Raw genomic sequence first — 14,792 nt, 5'->3', positions numbered from 1 at the left:
CCCCTTCGGAACTGCCTGCCTCTTCCTCTGCCTGTCATTTTCAAAATGACCCTGTGCCAAAGTCCCTAGAGAAGAGCAGTATTTGTGGAAGCTGATATATGTCAGGCCTCAATCAGTTGTTAGTTGAAGCTGGTATATTACCCTCAAGCAGTAATTTTGTGGACGCAGGTATATGGAAAACCTCTATCACTGTTTTGTGGAAACAAATATATGGCAGGCCTCAATCAGTTGTTAGTTGAAGCAGGTATATCAAAACCCGCAATCTGTATTTTGTGGACGCAGGTATATGGAAAACCTCTATCACTATATTGTTGAAGCTGATATATGGAAGGCCTCAATCAGTTGTTAGTTGAAGCTGGTATATCACCCTCAAGCAGTAATTTTGTGGACGCAGGTATATGGAAAACCTCTATCACTATTTTGTGGAAGCTGATATATGGAAGGCCTCAATCAGTTGTTAGTTGAAGCAGGTATATCACCCTAAAGCAGTAATTTTGTGGACGCAGGTATATGGAAAACCTCTATCACTATTTTGTAGAAGCTGATATATGGAAGGCCTCAATCAGTTGTTAGTTGAAGCAGGTATATCACCCTCAAGCAGTAATTTTGTGGACGCAGGTATATGGAAAACCTCTAGCACTATTCTGTGGAAGCTGATATATGGCAGGCCTCAATCAGTTGTTAGTTGAAGCAGGTATATCAAAACCCGCAATCTGTATTTTGTGGACGCAGGTATATGAAAAACCTCTATCACTATTTTGTGGAAGCTGATATATGGCAGGCCTCAATCAGTTGTTAGTTGAAACAGGTATATCAAAACCCGCAATCTGTATTTTGTGGATGCAGGTATATGGAAAACCTCTATCACTATTTTGTGGAAGCTGATATATGGCTGGCCTCAATCAGTTGTTAGTTGAAACAGGTATATCAAAACCCACAATCTGTATTTTGTGGATGCAGGTACATGGAAAACCTCTATCACTATTTTTTGAAAGCTGATAGATCTCAGCCCTCAATCAGTATTTTCTGGAAGCATACAAATGCACTATCATATACTTTCTATGTTAGAAAGTATGTTATAAGTATATCACACCCCTATGTGTATCACACCTATCGATAGCACAACGTTGCCAGTCCTTAAAAGGACTTTTGTGGCCCTATTAGCTAGCGTTTGGTCTCCCTAAGTTCCTAACACCCTGTCCCTGCTCCAAAATGCAACCTCTCCCTACACTGGCAAAACACATAATGTAAAATGGCTGCAGTTTTTTTAAGACAAAGCCAAAAGAGGATCCATCAGGAATAAGTATTAGTCCTTTATAATTCTCATTCCTTTTGAATCCACTTCTGGCTTTGGCTCAAAAAAATTGCATTGAAATGCTACATAAAGGCCATAATTGATCAAGACTGGTGTGTTGCTACGCCAATCTTGATAGGGCCTGCACCACTGGATGGGGCATTTAATTTATGTCAAGGCGTAGGCCTCATCATGAATTAAATGCCTCCTACAGTGGTCCATGAGCAAGTCTAAAATCTACTCCGACTTGTAACTGAGATAAATTTTTGTCATCATTTATGCCAGTTTCTGGTGTAAATGATCAGTGTCGTACTGGGGTGCCTAGGGCCCACCAGTAAAATTTATTTGGGGGGCCCATCGTACGTACCTGATCACACAGCAGCAAGATGCTACCAGATGATTGAATATGGGGGTCCCTGCAGTGACTTTGAGAAGGTAGGTCCTGGGGAGAAGAAGATACTGGCGAGCTTTCCTCTATAACTAGAAGTCATCTCAGCTATCTGGTCGTGTCTATAATAATAATCTATCAGGTTTTTATATGAACATTTGCCCAGCACTGTAATGTGCGGATTAGCATAACAGGGTAGAGAAAAAGACTATGGGGCATCCTTACTACTCCTACAGACAGAACAAGCTTAGCCAGGCTGTCTAGACCTGCACCAGATTATTATCACAGGGGCTCAGGCTGGATGATAGATGTGATGCAGGGAAACACTCTAGTCAACTATTTCATGACTTACTGCTAAACCACTCCCATTTGGTAAGCTAGATAGAATGGTGTTTTTCTTAATTACGCCAAAAAAATGGACAAATTTTGGAGCACTTTACCACAATGTCTAGGTGCAGTCACTTTAGTAAATGTAGGCCAATGTGTGTAGTTTTTACAGATTTTCTATGCAGAATTTGCACAGAATATCTGCAACAAATCCACCATGACTGCTGATTTCATGTACAGTATACAAGACTCTTCAGTCAGCTGTGTTAATGGGTGGGTTATACGTGTTCTCCGCAACAATTCTTATTGTTTGCTTTAGGCCTCTTTCACACTACCGTTTTTTTTTCCGTTTTGAGGGCCGTTTTTTGCTTTTCCGTATACGGAACCATTCATTTCAATGGTTCCGCGAAAAAAAGGAATGTACTCCGTATGCATTCCGTTTCTGTATTTCCGTTTAGTTGAAAGATAGAACATGTCCTATTATCGCCCGCAAATCACGTTCCGTGGCTCCATTCAAGTCAATGGGTCCGCAAAAAAAAAATGGAACACATACGGAAATGTATCCGTATGTCTTCCGTATCCGTTCTGTTTTTGCGGAACCATCTAATGAAAATGTTATGCCCAGCCCAATTTTTTCTATGTAATTACTATACTGTATATGTCATACGGAAAAACAGAACGGAGGAACGGAAACGGAAACACAACGGAAACAACGGATCAGTGAAAAACGTACTGCAAAACACTGAAATAGCCATACGGTAGTGTGAAAGAGGCCTTAGCGCCAGTTTTATTTGCTGTGATAAAGTACAAAATGCTTGTTTTCACATTAATGATTATTTGCAGACACAGAAGTTACACAAAAGATAATGTAACATCCCCCATGCTCAGACCAGAACCCCCTGACCTGGGCCCTGATGTATGGTGATGGTCCATGGCTTTTCTGTAACATAAGAAAACAATATTAGAAATGGCACGTGGTAGGTGGTAGGCCCTGAAGAACAGGAGGTTGGAGTTATGCCTTTTTCACACATACAGTTATTTTCTGTACTGTAGTTCAGAATTACATGAGCCAGCTAAGAAAATGTGAGATACAGCATAGTTTTCCTAAACGTTTTTGCATATCTCCTTTTTCATTTATTGCATCCCCCCAGGGTGTAATCTTACTACACCTTTACCATAGCTCAAATTTAATAAATAAGAGACAAAACGGATTGCAAGGAGGTCAACTACTGTGATCCCTTGCGATCCCAAGAACAAGGGGTCACTGAGCTCCCCGTCTGAATGGATAAGTCATAAATAACTTTCATAGGATAACCCCTTTAGGGACTCCAGTTTCTCATGACACAAAGTGCAATGCCAGCAGTCCATGGTTGCTGGCATTTCTTCTCTCCCTGCGGGCACAGCCGCCGACATTCTCCCCCTCACCTCTGTGCAGTGGCCTGTGCTGCTTATAGCCATTCCCACCTCCTCTTTCCAGTTCCCATATTCTCTGCCCTGCTCTTAAAGAACCAGTGTGAGCACAGGCTAATCTGTCCCCAGCCTTTGATAGCATTCCCTGCCTTATATAAGGCACCTTCCCCTATGGGAGGGTGGCGGAGCCATAAGATTACTTGCTTGATAGTTCCTGTGGATGTGAGCCACCTGTCAGGAGTTCACCTTGCATCACTATGCATTGCTATGCTGGGAGGCTTCCTATGCTGACCACACACCCTTGCTGTCAGTCTGACGGGAAACCAAGCCAATCAGGTTTCTGACTCTGTCCAATCCCAGAAGTAGGTGGGGGATTTAATACTGCTGACTATTATCAACATTGCCTGTGATTCCATTTGTATTCAGGGCTCTACAATGTGTGATTTAGTACTGACTGTTCTGATTCTCTAACTTCTGGCTTGTTTTTGGATTAGCCTTGTTCCTGCTTATATCTACTCTCTTGGTAATCGACCCTGGCTTGTCTCTATTTTAAGCCCTCATGGACTATATTTATTGTGTCTGCCTCTCCTAATTTTTGACCCTGCTTGCTGACTCCTCTTATCACCTCTGTGGCCATTCTATCTATTACTAGTGTGCCCTCACCAGTCATTTTTCAGCTCCTCAGATGTATCCTGAGTTCCTAGCAGCCAAGTCCATTCTGCGTTGCAGCAGGCTCTGGTGAATACCTAGGGGTAGCCTTAGTTTCATACTACCCGGAGTGGGTTTGGAAGGCAGGTAGAATTTTTAGGGTTCATTGGCTATCGTCCATATAGTGACCCTACTGCTCCCTTACACCACTACTGTGTGTTCCTTTTCCAGTTCCTGACCTCTGCCTGATTACTGTATTGATCCTATGCCACCGACCTATTGCCTGTTTTACCATATTGTACAAACTCTGCCTCCCCGTACATAGCTGAAAGGGTAAATAAGAGGTGACCACCTTGATAACACCTTTAAGAGTAACCCCGAGTGAAATCTGTTCAGGGATACAGTGAGTCCACACCCACTGTGTTCCAACAGTTTAATACATTATTGTGCTATGCTATCAAAACCCATGACAGGCTGCAATTCACATCACAGCCACTGGATGGCCACACATAGACACATATAGGATAAGGATGTTGTGACACAATATTTAGATATCGTGTTGCTTTAAAAACTGGTGGTTATTTTGTGACAAACATGAGAACATCATGTCCAGCCAAGAAGAAAGGTAATGCTATGTCCACATCTGTATTATGGCATTCCAGTAATCTGTTCCAGCAGAGGAGCAGATTAATGGCATTGCCATGTCTGGCCTAGCCAGACACCTCTGCGGCCTGCGGGATCTGTCAGGTTTTCAGCATGAATCCTGGCTTTCTGCTGGAAAATATACCGCTGCATTGTGATCAATGGGACTATATGCTAACTTCTTGATTTAGGAGGAAAAGGAAAGGTAAACATAAAATGAAACATAATTGTAATTCTCTTCCTTGTTTTCTCCGGTCATAGTCATCGAGTTTAAAAAGATGAACTCATATATTTAAAGAATTAAGCTGGACACATAAGTAATGAAATAATGGATGCCATGTATAATGGAATGCTTAACAATTCTGTTCATTCAAATACAAGAGGAAACAGAATTAGATTTAGTGCAGAATGTGTTGGTTCACCTGCTGTTACATTACACAAGGAAGGTCCCATCCTACCAGCACTGATAATTCTCTGAGATGCTGAAAAGTAATTCTTATTGACCCTAATTACTCTAATCTCCCATACAGAAAGTTTTCATATTTTCTGGGACATTCCGGAAAAACCTTGACCCTTACGGAAAACACAGCGATGAAGAAATCTGGAAAGTAACCGAAGAGGTAATGCAAGTGGCTTTATGTGCGTGACAAGGATTACAAAATTACTAGTGCTGACAATGGGCCGTATTGTGAACATCCCGACAAAATGACAGACAAATAACAAAGGCTGTTTGCTGGATGTGTGCTTCCATTTCCTCTACATGTCAAAGGACCCAGTTTAGGATAATCAAATGTTTCTTTGTTAAACACAGATCAGGTTAGGATTTTTCATACAGTGGTGCCACCTTGTGGTCAGACATAGTGATTACATGTCCAAATCCAATACACAACAGTAAGGTTATAAGTAATATTTTTTTATTTAATGATAAAAAAGACTTTTAAAAACTGCATGACTTTCATAACTTTCTTTTACAAGAGAGAAAATGCCAAAAACCAAACAAAAAAACTAAGTGTGAAAGCACCCTAACCAACAGAAATCCCCATTTTTTTAATTTTTTTTTTTCTATTCATCTTCAGGTCGGCCTAAAGTCAATCATTGAGCAGTTTCCAGGTCAGCTGGACTTTGTGCTGCTGGATGGTGGATATGTTCTAAGTAATGGTCACAAGCAACTGGTGTGTTTGGCCCGATCAGTCCTCAGTAAAGCCAAGATTCTTCTGCTGGATGAGCCCAGCGCTCATTTGGATCCAATGTAAGTGTTTACATGACATATATATAAACAGTATACATTTAAAACAGCATATTTTTATTTTATTAATACATTTAATTTGGATTTTCTTACAGAACTTTTCAGATTATTAGGAAAACTCTGAAGCACGCATTTGCAAATTGTACAGTCATCTTGTCTGAACACAGACTAGAAGCCATGCTGGAATGTCAGTTCTTCCTGGTAAGCTCAATATATATTTACTAACAAAACTGGTATGACCACAAAAAGGCTACTTTCACACTTGCGTTCAGAGCGGATCCGTCTCAGACGGATCCGCTCATATAATGCAGATGGTGGCTCCGTTCAGTACGGATCCGTCTGCATTATATTGTTAAAATATTTCTAAGTGTGAAAATAGCCTCAGACGGATCCGTCCAGACTTTCAATGTAAAGTCAATGGGGGACGGATCCGTTTGAAGATTGAGCCATAGTGTGTCATCTTCAAACGGATCCGTCCCCATTGACTTACATTGTAAGTCTGGACGGATCCGCTTGCCTCCGCACGGCCAGACGGACACCCGAACGCTTCAGGTGTCCGCCTGCTGAGCGGAGCGGAGGCTGAACACTGCCAGACTGATGCATTCTGAGCGGATCCGCGTCCACTCAGAATGCATTAGGGCTGGACGGATGCGTTCGGGGCCGCTTGTGAGCCCCTTCAAACGGAGCTCACAAGCGGACACCCGAACGCTAGTGTGAAAGTAGCATTACAGTACGGGTAGGTTCACACAGAGTTTTTGGAGGAGGTTTTTAAGCCAGAAATATTTTGTGCAGGGCTGTATTACACCAACAGATTATCTGACAGATATCTGACCAATCATTGGTCAGATGGCCTATTACACACAGATCTTTGGTTATACACACCAACTATTGGTCTCATTGGACAGTTATTGGTAAAATAATCTGCTGTTGTAACACAGACCTGAGGTTATTCATGAGCTGGGTATTATTATTACTCTTGAAACATTGTAATGCACATGACTGTGTAACAAAAAATATTTTCTGAAATCTCAGTGTGAGTTCCTTGTAGTCTTGTACAATCCATACAGCAAACTTCAGATGATATCAGTGTTGCTCGAGCTTTTGTTAGCTGAGAAAGTGAGCCTTTGTTCTGTGATCCCAAAGGTCAGCGTGCCATTGCTCTTTGAACCTTAGGAATGGTGTGCATTGTTCCATGCCATATTCTGTGTAGATAGTTTCAGAGTGTGCTTACTTACTGACTACAAAACCATTTACTGAGAAGCGGGAAGTTTCTTTGATATTAATCATGAAAGTGGAATATGACATTTACTTAATTAATCATTACAAGGAGTGTTAAAGGTCATTCCTGACTTATTTAAAAATGTATCTACTGATAGGCTTTTCTATAAAATAGCAAAACAATTGGGAAGGAATTTCTTTCCCCTAAAATGAGGAAAATTGGCTTCTACCTCACAGGTGTTTTTTTTTGCCTTCCTCTGGATCAACTTGCAGGATAACAGGCTGAACTGGATGGACAAATGTCTTTTTTCAGCCTTATAAACTATGTTACTATGAATTGGAAATATACTGAGTGACAGTGGCTCACCTGCATGTACTACCGTGAGATGGTCCTTACTCCAGGGGCAACACCCCAAGCCCGTAAAAGTGTGTAAACAAATCTCACTCCAGGGGCAACACCCCAAGCCCGTAAAAGTGTGTAAACAAATCTCACTCCAGGGGCAACACCCCAAGCCCGTAAAAGTGTATAAACAAATCTCACTCCAGGGGCAACACCCCAAGCCCGTAAAAGTGTATAAACAAATCTTACTCCAGGGGCAACACCCCAAGCCCGTAAAAGTGTGTAAACAAATCTCACTCCAGGGGCAACACCCCAAGCCCGTAAAAGTGTGTAAACAAATCTCACTCCAGGGGCAACACCCCAAGCCCGTAAAAGTGTGTAAACAAATCTCACTCCAGGGGCAACACCCCAAGCTTGTAAAAGTGTATAAACAAATCTCACTCCAGGGGCAACACCCCAAGCTTGTAAAAGTGTATAAACAAAAAGAAGTAAGATTAGAGGGCACCCAAAAATATCAGGAAGTCACATGGAGTTAAAAATATATTTAAAAAAAACACATTTAGTATAAAAAAAAGTAGGACTAAAATGGTCCTTAATTATGAAACACTGGACTGTGATCTTAATTTGGTACTTGTCCTATGGATCCCTATGTAGATGGTACTGTGCTCGCCCCTTAATAGTGGGATTGTGATATGATACTAAGCACTGTTTCCACCTGGAGCATCACCCCGGCGATGATAGCAGAGGATAATGCAGTAAACTAACAATGCTGTACAATATAACAATATAAGTAAAAATAAGAATAAAATATTGTAATGATGCCGATGATAATTTGCCAGATAAAATGTTGCAGCGGAACACAAATCCGCAGCATACAATGGATAGTTAATAAGGAATCCTCCAAATGATAGTGTGAATACCGGGTCCCGCTGTAATACAATATAATAGTTCTCCAAGGTGCAATGAAATTAAAATTTGGATCCTAAAAACTGTACATTAATCCCCTTCAGTGATCACTGAGGAAGGGACCATAGTCCCGAAACGCGTTTCAGGCTGTCAAAAGACAGTATATGAACTCAAGTTATCACATATTTTATGGACATACTAGACATCGAACATGTACACCATTGTTAGTTTACCGCATTATCCTCTGCTATCATCGCTAGGGTGATGCTTCAGGTGGAAACAGTGCTTAGTATCATATCACAATCCCACTATTAAGGGGCGAGCACTGATATCTGCGTGGACCATCTACACAGGGATCCATAGTACAAGTACCGAATTAAGATCACAGTCCAGTGTTTTATAAGGATCATTTTAGTCCTACTTTTTTTTTAATAATAAATAAGGTTTTTTAAATATATTTTTAACTCCATTTGACTACCTGATATTTTTGAGTGCCCTCTAATCTTACTTCTTCATGTTACTATGAATGTTTAGTTTCATACTAGCACTAAAATCATCCAGCAGGCTGTTCTGGCAGAGGATCAGCCTGCCAGAGTTCATCGTATCTGGCATAGCCAGATACAACCTTTCCTCGAAGGAGCCCTCAATGGGATTTGGTTGGGATCCGACCCATTTCTGGCGTTAGTTCCAGGATTCGGCTAGGCAAAAAATGCTGCTTGCAGTGGTATTTGTCCAGCTGAATTTTGGCACTAATGCCGAAAACAGGCCAGGTCCCTGCTGGCTCCCATTATAGCAAAATAATCGGGCAACAGGCTGTCAGTCAATTAACTCTGGTAGGCTGTTCCTCTGCCGGAAGAGCCTGACAGATTGTTTTAGCGCTAGTGTGTAACTAGCCTAACTGCCCTATGGCTTTCAGTGCCATGTCCTGGTCCTCCCTTATGGTCTTTGTTTACATGACTGCAGCTATGATGTGCCCATGTGACCATTACAGCCAATCACTGTGTCCCAAGGGTGTCACGACCTATTACTGACCCTGTTGTGCCTGGAGTCAGAAGGTCGCAGCAGGTGGCTACTCGCTCGGCTTCAAGGGATCGCTCCATGATCTAGTTGTGGGAATGGATTCCGATCCAGGTTTTCCTGATTTGGTTTGCGATCCTTTTTGTCCCATTTAGTAATCGGTAGCTTTTCCTTTCAGCTGTTCTTTGTCAGCCACTCCCAGGTACTATATATTCTCCCTTTCTACTTCCCTTGTTGCCAGATATAGACCTTCCTTCCAGAGTTTCTATTCTGACCTCTGGTGGAGAGTTGGAGTTGCTGTAAAGCTGTTGGAACAGTTGGAACTGGTGCTGTCGGAGGTCCGGTTCTCTCCTGTTTGTTGTCTCCCTTCGGGGATTGTATGTGGTGTTTGTCCTTTCCCTGCTGTTACCCTAGGTGTCAGTGGTGAGGACTAGTGCACCCATCACCCTACTCACTACCTAGGGCTTATGTTGTGTGCCACAATGTGGCACACAACATGCATGTAATAGTGCAGTAGTGAAAAAGACTAAAGACTAGAAAAAACTACTACAAATCATCAGCAAACTATGATGTCTGCACAGAGAAAAATCAATGAAGGCAATATGGCAATGTATACTGACCACAATCCAGACCTCAAAACCAGGCACCACCAGTCCACTCACCAGCCATAGAAAACCTCAGGACTAGATCCTCAACTTCAACTCAAAGCATTGCAAATTTTAATACAAAAAAATAAAAGTTATGTTTTATCTACAATCTAATACTTAAAACACGCTAGTTTAATATATGGCACAAAACTGTTGAGGTAAGTGATTGGTTGCAGTGGTCACGTGGGAAACACAGGCACCTCATAGCTGCAGCCATGTAAACAAGGATTAGATGGAGGGCCAGAGTGCTGCACTGGAAGCAACAGGGGAGTAAACTGGTGAGTTAACCTTTTTTGTTATTTTAGAAAAATACTAGCGGTGGTACCAATTTTGAAATAAGTCAGAGAACCCATCTAACAATTTCCACAGGTCATTGGCAGTTGGATTGTAATATACACTGCAAGCTGACTAGATAGACAGTTTCTATTTCTCACAATTGTTTTATAGTTGACATTAGCATTTTGTCGCGTCTATAAGGTTTGGGGCTGTGCAGCTTGTGAGGATTCTCATTTAAAGGGATTTTCCGAGTATTTTATACTGATGACCTATCCTCTGGATACCGTAGGTCATCAGTATGTGATCGGTGGGAGTCTGCCCCCACTGATCAGCTGCTTTAAGAGGCTGCAGCACTCTAGTAAGCTTATCCTAGGACACTGAAGTCACATTCATTAGTTACATGGCCTAGGTGCAGCTTAATCACATTCAAGTGAATTGGGCTGAGCTGCAATACCAGTGGACGGTACTGTGCTTGGTAAGCTGCAAGAAGGCCACAACACTCACCTTAGGCCTATTCAAACAGCTGATTGGCTGAGGTGTTGGACACCCACTGATCAGATACTAAAGACCTATCCTGAAGATGGGTAATTAGTTTAAAACACTCTGAAAAAACCCTTAAGGCAATAGGGTCATAAGTTGTTCACACACATAAGATGATCCGCTGATCATTTCAGCGGATCATCATTGCAACAGAACTTTCATAATCTTATGTGTATGGTCAGCTTTAGGCTACCTTCAAACCAAGTGTAGACTCATACACATCATGGGTAAACATCAGGAAATTCTGTAGATGTATTAGCAATCATAAGCTAAACATATGCTAACAGTGTGTCCTTTTTGGTATAAAGTTAGAATACCTTTACCTTAACTTATGCAGTTTTTTACAATGGGAGTCAATACAGAGGTATACGACTGTGTAGGCATATAGTTACATATGTCTGGGGCACACGTTTAGTGTGCTGTCCACCTAGCATAGTCTAGTAGCCACAGGGCTGATACACTTCTCAGATGGCTGTAGTGTTGATGCATTGTAGGTCACTAGACTACTTCATTTAATATTAAAGTAGGGGCCTTGTGAATGAGGTTGACGTTAAGTTTAATCTCATGAAAATTTCTTGTAGCTGTGTTAAAGAGGCATATTTCCACATATATTAACTTGTGCCATTATCAGGCAACTAGGTCAAATAAATGTTTTCCTCTAGTTAGAAGTTATCGTATTTTTCGGACTATAAGACTATAAGACACACTGGACTATAAGACACACCTATGATTTGGAGGAGGGAAATAAGAAAAAAAAAATATTTTCCATCAGGCCTCAGAGCAGACCCACAAATCAGACCTCCATTCTTTATCAGCCTCAGTCAGACCCTGGAGGCTCACTTTGTGAAGATGTGCCAAATATAGGCACAACTCTATTGTAGGCATGTAGTATGAATAGTGGAGTTGCCCGGTAAGCAGCCGCAGTTTAGGTGCCTTTAGGTGCTTGATGAAAACGACCACTGCAACTTGAAGATAGAATGAAGACTTCCTTATTGTAGATCATACATAGAAACAAAGCACTTCAGGGATACAACATTTCCCCTTTTACAGATTACAAATGCATGGATATACGATCTGAAGAAGGCGAAGTGTTGGAGTGGTTTAGGAGTCTCCTGAATATAACTAGTTAAAGGGTAATGTGGAGCAGTGGCCATAGTAACTAATCAGATTTATGCTTTATTTTCTAAAGGGCATCTGAACATCTATAACATAGTACATAAGGCCGAAAAAAGACATTTGTCCATCCAGTTCGGCCTGTTATCCAGTAACTGCTTTTACCCTTGCACTGGTTTTGATACATCTCCCCATTACCCCACAAGCAAGAATTAACTGATCTTATTAAATAAGAAATGTAACAAGGCTGGCCAACTTCCAATGTAAGATGTCAAATGCAATATAGAGTCATGTATGCACCATACAAGGATCCATCCATGACTGTATACTCTATGTCCTAATGAAGGCCACCAGCTGCCCTGGTGTCACTGAAGTAAACATACTGGCCTGTCATCTAACATGCCTGTGGGCCACAAGATGGTGGCAACTGCTGTTCCTGAGTATTTTCTATTCTAAGAACGTGCAGAGCATACGCAGATACAGGCATTTAGTCTTGTATGCTTGCACAGAGCATGCATGACTGTATGTGGCATTTTGACAAATTATACTGGAAATGGCCAAATTCCAGAATATTTCTATATATATGACATTTAAATGTCTGCTTGAAATGTATCCAAATCCTTTTCTCAGGTGATAGAAGAGAATACCGTGCGGCAATATGATTCTATACAGAAAGTCATGAATGAGAAGAGTTTCTTCAAACAAGCCATAAGCCACTCTGATCGCTTGAAACTATTTCCCTTGCACCGCCGGAACTCGAGTAAGAGAAAGTCCAGACCCAAAATTACTGCCCTACAAGAAGAAACAGAAGAAGAAGTACAAGACACACGACTGTGATCCAGCACAATGCAAACATTTCAAACAAAACATTTCTTCCTAGATGAAGCAAGTGCCCATAAGAACAGAAGAGCCGTGATGACACTCCCTAAATCATAACGTGGTTGTTATAGAGATTTTACTCAAAATTCACTTGTTCCATAGTTTGCAGTCTGTTTCTAACATGCTACTAATGGAAAACCTTAGGCAAACCTTAGAGAAAACAGAGGTATACTTCATGATCTTATTTCAAGTGATATAGTTATCATGCCTGGTACAAAAGCTATCTAAAGTCATATTTATTGTGCATTCTCTAATACCTGTATATAGCATTACAATCACTAATATAAAAGGTCAAATCTTAGGACAGCGCACATACAATACTACAGTACAATGTATGTGCATTATCAGTAGTATAGTAAGTTCACCGCAACATCTCCATAAAATACTATCCTGACCACTTTTATATTGACCTACAATAACAAACCACATCTCTCTGATGAACTATTAGAATATGAAGTATTTTTATCATTTCCTACATTTTTCTCTAGCTTTCATTACCTGCAATTCAGAAAAAAAACATAGGAACACTTTTTGGGGAATATAAAAAAAAAGTTATGTTGAAAGTGTAACAAGAACATAAGAATGTATACAAGTACATTATAAAGAGCCTTTATGCTGATAGTACTATGTAGCTGAGTTTGAGAATTGACCGGTGGAAGCACCCTCTAAATGCAGATCCTAAAATAAAAAAAATGTCAAAGTAAGATTGCTTTAAAATTCACTAAATTATTGATACATGCAATAGCATTGGTGCACATTTACTAATGCTGTCCCAGTTAGCGCCGTTGAGTTATAGGAATTATGTATCTTTTTGATGAATGTTTGATTAAGGTGCGCTGGTTCTGCTAAATCAGTAACTGCTGTTCCAGTCAATCTTTTTGGTGAAGAACAATAATAAATCTGTGTAAAAATAAATCTTCTACAATTTTGGTGCAAACTACTACAGAAAACAGGTGCACCAACCTTAGTTAATATGCCCCATTGTGTTATGTAAACTTTTTACTGCCATATTTTCTTAGTGTTGTAGGTTTTTTAGACTTTGATATTCAAGAGAATCTGTATATTTAAAACAGCATTTCACAATCGAGCTATTCATATTTTTAGCTAGCACATGTCTGTATTTATTGTATTTCCTATATAGAAATGCAACTGCAAATGCATTGTATTTAAACTTTCAGTACATTGTAGCCTCAAAATTCCACATTTCTAATTGCATCAAAGATGTATGTTTATAGATTGTTTTAAATTAATTTGGTATAAAGTGTTCTAAATACCCGAAATATATATTTAAAAAAAGTAAATCAAATCAAATAATAACCAGAACCACTAATATTACCACTATTGGAAATATTACCACAGTATTTAAAAAACGAGAAACACAGTGAAAACAGTAACATTGCAATTAAAGTGCAAACATTATTGAACATCATTACATTTATCCATGTCTCTGGTACTGAGGCTTTTTTATTACCATATAGCAGAAGGACCCGGCTTCACACGGGTATATTTCATCTATTTAATTTAATTTAATGTTTCTGTGTGTCCTTAAAAGAAATCGACAGTATCCACTATAACAGTGACCTCTACAGCACCCCGCCCCACTGTCTGCTGAGCTGTGTATCTAATCCTATCCTGTGTGATACTGTCTGCTGAGCTGTGTATCTAATCCTATCCTGTGTGATACTGTCTGCTGAGCTGTGTATCTAATCCTATCCTGTGTGATATTGTCTGCTGAGCTGGGTATCTAATCCTATCCTGTGTGATACTGGCTGCTGAGCAGTGTATCTAATCCTATCCTGTGTGATACTGTCTGCTGAGCTGTGTATATATAATCCTATCCTGTGTGATACTGTCTGCTGAACTGTGTATCTAATCCTGTCCTGTGTGATACTGTCTGCTGA

The 14,792-nt window shown here is 40.5% G+C and overlaps 1 protein-coding gene across 1 annotated transcript in view; it reads left to right on the top strand.

Annotated features, from left to right (window-relative positions):
• Window positions 1-14,479, top strand: part of CFTR (CF transmembrane conductance regulator) — a 196,509-nt gene extending 182,030 nt beyond the window's left edge. The window contains exons 24-27 of the mRNA XM_044280293.1: window positions 5,240-5,329; window positions 5,786-5,958; window positions 6,051-6,156; window positions 12,643-14,479. Coding sequence (XP_044136228.1) covers window positions 5,240-5,329; window positions 5,786-5,958; window positions 6,051-6,156; window positions 12,643-12,849 — 576 coding nt within the window. The 3' untranslated portion in view covers window positions 12,850-14,479. The remainder of the gene's footprint in view (window positions 1-5,239; window positions 5,330-5,785; window positions 5,959-6,050; window positions 6,157-12,642) is intronic.
• The last annotated feature ends 313 nt before the right edge of the window (window positions 14,480-14,792 follow it).

This window comes from Bufo gargarizans, chromosome 2 (genome assembly GCF_014858855.1).
Source record: "Bufo gargarizans isolate SCDJY-AF-19 chromosome 2, ASM1485885v1, whole genome shotgun sequence".
Lineage (NCBI taxonomy): Eukaryota > Metazoa > Chordata > Amphibia > Anura > Bufonidae > Bufo > Bufo gargarizans.
Note: the sequence above shows the minus strand (reverse complement) of the source record. Positions and strands in the feature narration are given on the sequence as shown.